The sequence below is a fragment of the Hyalella azteca genome, unplaced genomic scaffold, assembly GCF_000764305.2.
Source record: "Hyalella azteca isolate HAZT.00-mixed unplaced genomic scaffold, Hazt_2.0.2 contig8712, whole genome shotgun sequence".
NCBI classification, from domain to species: domain Eukaryota; kingdom Metazoa; phylum Arthropoda; class Malacostraca; order Amphipoda; family Hyalellidae; genus Hyalella; species Hyalella azteca.
In genome coordinates, this window is record NW_025938798.1 from 179194 (window position 1) to 185242 (window position 6049).

The following is a 6049-nucleotide window of genomic DNA, read 5'->3' on the forward strand; positions in this document are numbered from 1 at the left end:
CCAGTGTTTTGCAAGAGTGTTCGCACATTCTAGTGTCTGTGTTCCAGTTATTTCAGACCCTGAAGGCGATTGCCATGCTTGCAGGGCGAGTGTAACGGACTATTGCTTTAACGAACATTAGGTCTGCCGCCCACAAATGGTCTAGATGGAAGTCGAGGAAAGCGGGGTCGGTGGGTCGGGTGACGTCACGGGAGAGGTCAGCCGCGCGAGGGAGCGCCCACCTGCTTACCTCCATGCCCAGGGCGGCACTGCTCCACGTAAGGTCATACCTGCCTATATAAAGCCGGGTAAGCAGGACCAGGTCATCAGTTGACGTACAGTCTCCGTGCTCACCACATCTTTCCCTCTCGCCTTCAACATGTTGTCTAAGGTGAGAAATGGGAGCAATATAATGAAATTACGAGTTAACAATCAATTTTTAATTTACAAAAAAGTTGATAAATGTGTAGTCATCGCAGTGGCAGCGGGCAGTTGGAAAAACTAACCGGAGGTCAAAGAGTATACATATCTTCTGTCAAATAAATTTTATTTCTAGTAAATAAAAAAAGTATATTAATTCCCGATTCAATTTATTTTATTAGTTCAACTAGAAATTTTCTTAATTAATTGGTGGTATGTGATACTCATGGGGTTGAATTGGTGCAGGTCAATTTGTATTCCATTGTATTCCCTTTATTAATTATACAATATATTAATATTCTATAGTATTCTGTATATTAACTATCACTTTCACCCTCACTTAGAGGTAATTATGAACGGCAGGCTCTAATTTTAAAAATATGTGAAGGAAATTCCGCAAAATGAGGAAATTTACAGATTCCTACAATGAATTTCTCATAATATGTCCAATCTTTACTCAAAATACTGGCAATTTTTTGAAAACTCGTCATTTTCAGGATATATTTCAGAGATTAAAAAAAATTGCACGGAGCAAGGCTTAGATAAAGTAACCAAAAAAATAAGGTTGGAGTCTTTTTTTTGAGCCTCAGAGGGAATTTTTTTTTTAATTTACAACGTCAGGGGAGGGGGGGGCGCTTTGATTTAGCAGATTGCCTGTCAGTAAGAATAGGGCAAAGCAATCATCTAATCCTGATAATAAGAGAGATGATTGCAACGTGTGAGACGATTGCAACGGGTGAAATTATTGCAAAGGGTGAAATGATTGCAACGGGTGAGACGATTGCAACGGGTAAATGATTGTAATGGGTGAGACGATTGCAACGTGTGAAATGATTGCAACGTGTGAAATGATTGCAACGGGTGAAATGATTGTAACGGGTGAGATGATTGCAGCGGGTGAGACGATTGCAACGGGTGAGATGATTGCAACGTGTGAAATGATTGCAAAGGGTGAAATTATTGCAACGGGTGAGACGATGGCAACGGGTGAAATGATTGCAACGAGTGAGACGATTGCAACGGGTGAAATGATTGCAACGTGTGAAATGATTGCAACGGGTGAGACGATTGCAACGGGTAAAATGATTGCAACGGGGGAAATGATTGCAACGGGGGAAATGATTGCAACGGGTAAAATGATTGTACCGGGTGAGACGATTGCAACGGGTGAAATGATTGTAACGGATGAAATGATAGAAAGGCAGAGAGCTATCATTTATTATGTATTTTGGCTGTTATGGGGTAAAGAGCATCGGAGTGTCCGCAGTCAATAACTCAATTTGATGCCATAAATTTTTTCCAATAAACCGGCAAAAAAAATATTTACTCTGACAAAAACTCACAGAAACATGAGAAAATATAACCTCAAAATATAACGTTTTCCTGGGCCCTGCTAAAAATAATTTCGTCATGCATTATTGTTCATTGAAATCTTGATTACGACCCCAGAAAAACTGAAAACTGAATGAATGAAATTAAAGTTTCACATGAATTTATGATGGTATATGATAATATATACCATCATAATATATATATATATATATACCATATATATACCATCATCTTTTATGATAATGGTACCACTGTACCATTAATACTGCTCTGTTATCTTACAAATATTCTTCTATAAATATCCTAAGCAATCTTATCCATCAGGTTGTTAGTCTCCGAGTCTTTAGTTAAACGAGGTCGTATTTTAAAATTGTTCGTATGCGATCATAGTCAGCATCATTAACATAATTTTTATGATTATCTTTAATTTCATCTTATTAGGTAATATTATGAATGATGATTAAAATAAATGAATGGCGCATATTGCATTTGAGTCATCAACGCGTAGATGAACAGGAAGGTTTGAGCGAATTGAAATAGGTAAATAGAGGCAAAGAGAGGGAGATAAAGAGAGGCAAAGAGCGAGAGAGAAAGAGAGGTAAAGAGAGGGAGATAAAGAGAGGCAAAAAGAGGGAGATAAAGGAGCAGTAAAAGGAGCTAATGGGATAGAGGGCATGGAGGGACGGACTGTTCGAGTAAGTAAATACTCTCATGATAAATAATAATAAAAATTGCATTCACTTTTTAGAGAAGGTTGTGAACCTGAATACCAAAATGCTTCTATTTTATGTAACGATAGAGAATTTTCCGACTGGAAATCTCTAATAATATTCTATCCATGACATGGGGAAAAATCATGCGAAATGCTTCACATGACCTCGTAGGGTGGAACGCATTTCTCATCTCGTATGCTTTCAAAATTGTCGCTGCCAAACTGCCGCATTTCATGCCGCTCAAATTGGGAGCATTTCCTTATGGCTTCTCCGATTCAGGGTCAAGAAAACAAAAACACTTTTACTAGATGACTGACGTTATGGCTACTCCGCTTCAGGGTCAAGTAAACATAACACTTTTTATACAAGACTGACGAAAGACGTGTGTGAAATTTGGCAACAGGAATTGAATTATTTTCGTGTTCACTTCAAAATATACAGAACAATGATAAAAGATTAAATGTGTTTCTTGACATGTTTCCGAAAGAATTGAAGGTCTACGTCGTACCGTCGTAACTTGCCTGAGCGAAACCACGCTGGTCAAGCAAAGCATTTTCTCAGTTCAGTAGTTATGTACAGTTACTAAGTCCCAAGATAATTCTCATTTTAATCTTTCTGCGGAGCTAATAAAACCAAAGATTATTCTCGATTGGTAATTTTCTAGTTACTAAAATCCGAGTTTAATCTTAATTTTTTTATTATCTACTGTAACCAATGTGATAGATGCAATCACGTCGAAAAAATTGTTTTAGTTGCTCACTTGTGCATCATTTTACATAATTTTCCTTCGCAATCACGATGGATGCTCAGATTCCTCATATTTTATCATAATGAACTCTGATTGCAAATAAATGAGTCCTATAGCATTAGGAAGTTTAGGAGGTTATCTAACTCCATTTAGGACAGATCAATTACATGATGCAGTTCCATGGTAACAAAACCCGCCTGTCTAAAACTCACGCACAAAAACTGTCCATCCAGGAGAGGTTTGTAGCCGATGCCTGACTTTGACTTAGCTAGTCTGGTAGTCTGGACACTCAATTAATTTCACTTTGGACCAATGAATCTGATCAACTCACAGTTACAGTCATTCTCACTTGAATCGTATATTTGACCTTCACAGTTTCACTTACTCTAGGCCCAAGTGTGACTCACTCAAGGACCAAGTGTAACTCACTCTAGGACCAAGTGTAACTCACTTTAGGACCAAGAGTGACTCACTCAAGGACCAAGTGTGACTCACTCTAGGACCAAGTGTGACTCACTCTAGGACCAAGCGTGACTCACTCTAGGACCAAGTATGACTCACTCTAGGATCAAGTATGACTCACTCTAGGACCAAGTGTGACTCACTCTAGGACTAAGTGGGACACTCTAAGACCAAGTACGCCTCACTTTAGAACCAAGTGTGACTCACTTAAGGACCCAGTTTCACCCACTTTATGACCCAGTTTCACCCACTTCGGAGCCTAATCTTCTTTTCCCCTCTTCGCCAGGTATGCGTTCTGTTTCTGGTGGTGGCAACAGTAGCGGGTGACCGCCCCACATACCGCCCACCTCGCCCCACCTACAACGCACCCCGCCCGGCACCCACCCCCACCTACAGCGCCCCACGCCCCGCGCCCCGTCCCTCTTACCAAGACTCCTTCGAGGATCCTAAGTACGACTTCGAGTGGCAGGTCGCTGAGGACGCCAACAACTTCCAGCAGCAGGAGTCCCGTGATGGAGACGACACCAGAGGATCCTACGTCGTCGACCTTCCCGACGGTCGCCGCCAGACTGTCACGTACTCCGTCGACGGTGACTCAGGGTTCATCGCCGAGGTGAACTATGAAGGCGAGGCTCGCTTCCCTGACTCCAGGGAGTACTCTGCTCCTCGTCCCGTGTACCAAGCTCCAGTTACCACTCCACGCCCAGTGTACCAGGCTCCAGCTACCACTCGTCGTCCGGCACCTCGTCCTACCACTCGTCGTCCTGCCCCTCGTCAGCAATACAGAGCTCCTCGTCCTGCTTCTCGTCCCAGCGCGGCCAACAGCCTTCTGGCCGCCTATGGTTTCTAATTACCACGTCACTACCACTACGACTTCGACCTGACCACATCTGCTCTAACCTAACCTCACTTACCAATTATCTTGACCTCTCCTACCTTGATCATAACTCAAGGGCTTACCTTGAGCTATAACTTGGTCATAATTCCTAAAATTGAATAGAATAACCTATACATTTACCATTTACCCTATCTAGAAATTGATGACTAAGATCCCAAATCACCAAATACTGAAAGGAATAACCTGAGCATCGGGAACGCCTCATCCAATAGGCATGAACGATGGAACCATCCGCTGCTGCCACACCGTGCGCCTTCTTCATGACGAGGCGCCACGTCGTCAAAATGCCTGCATCGAATGGTCACACGTCAGACCGATTGTTTCGTGACGTGTTCCTGGTGCCTCATGGTCTGCATGTGACGAGCAGAGTGTCTGCGTGGGGTCTGATGGTCGAGGTCTGATGGTTGTGGTCTGATGGTCGAGGCCTGATGGCCGAGGCCTGATGGTCGAGGCCTGATGGTCGAGGTCTGAAGGTCGAGGTCTGATGGTCGAGGTCTGATGGTCGAGGTCTGATGGTCGAGGCCTGATGGTCGAGGTCTGATGGTTGCGGTCTGATGGCCGAGGTCTAATGGTCGAGAGTCGTGCTGGCTTCAACAACGAACGTCGAACGAATAATTTTGTGCGATTTATTTATTGCGTTTTGTATTATATTGAAAACATTGAGTTTCCTTGTTAGGGTGGAGCAAACTTGCCTGTAACATGGAGCTTACAAAAATAAAATTGAATTTTTTATTTTTTTTAATTTTTTTAGGGTTTCTGTAGTGCTTCAACAGACTTCTGAGTGTATCGCCCTTTCGTAATTGGATCACTTAAACTCCCATTTCAAATGAGACATTAGAAATTAACAAACAAAATAATGAACACATATAGAAATATTATCTTACTCGGTCGTTGTTCCCTGTTACCAAATTCGTATTGAGAAAAAGCTTGTGTTTTGGAACACTTCCAAAAATAAAACCAATATAGCACACTGATAAATTCGACCAAGTGGACTCATGTCCAGTTAATCGACTCGAGTCTATCGGATCTACTCGAGCTCCTCCAACTATGAAAATCAAACAAATGCCACGTATATAGAATGAATCAGTTTCTAAACATTTTCCATTAAAGGAACGTTTTCCTACTTTCCAGGGCCCATACTTTCAAAAAAAGTTGAGATATCGTAAGTTCATCAGCCAATCATTGACGGCCTTTCAAGCAAAATCCACCAATCATAGACAAGAAAATAGAGCGTAAGTACTTACGTTCATTTAGCGAGTTTTGAAAGTATGGCCCAGGACTACAGAGGACTTTTAAGCCTTCAATATTCCCAAGAAATCTTTCTTTTCTTATCTGCCTCGTCAAAATTTCTCAATTGCTATCATTGTTACAACGACGGTGCAACGGTGCCGCGATAGCCATAAATCCAAATTCGTGGCAAAAAAAGTAATTGGGTAATTTGGTAAAGTAAGCAATTTGGTAAACAGGAATAACTTAGATTGTGATGATGGAATTGCA

At 41.7% G+C, this 6049-nt stretch overlaps 1 protein-coding gene across 1 annotated transcript; it reads left to right on the forward strand.

The window, feature by feature from the left end:
• Window positions 1-315: 315 nt before the first annotated feature.
• On the forward strand, window positions 316-5282 carry LOC108678265 (cuticle protein 19-like). The gene is made up of 2 exons (XM_018166636.2): window positions 316-370; window positions 3941-5282. Exons 1-2 carry the CDS (start codon window positions 359-361, stop codon window positions 4502-4504), a joined length of 576 nt encoding a protein of 191 aa, XP_018022125.1. The 5' UTR covers window positions 316-358; the 3' UTR covers window positions 4505-5282.
• The last annotated feature ends 767 nt before the right edge of the window (window positions 5283-6049 follow it).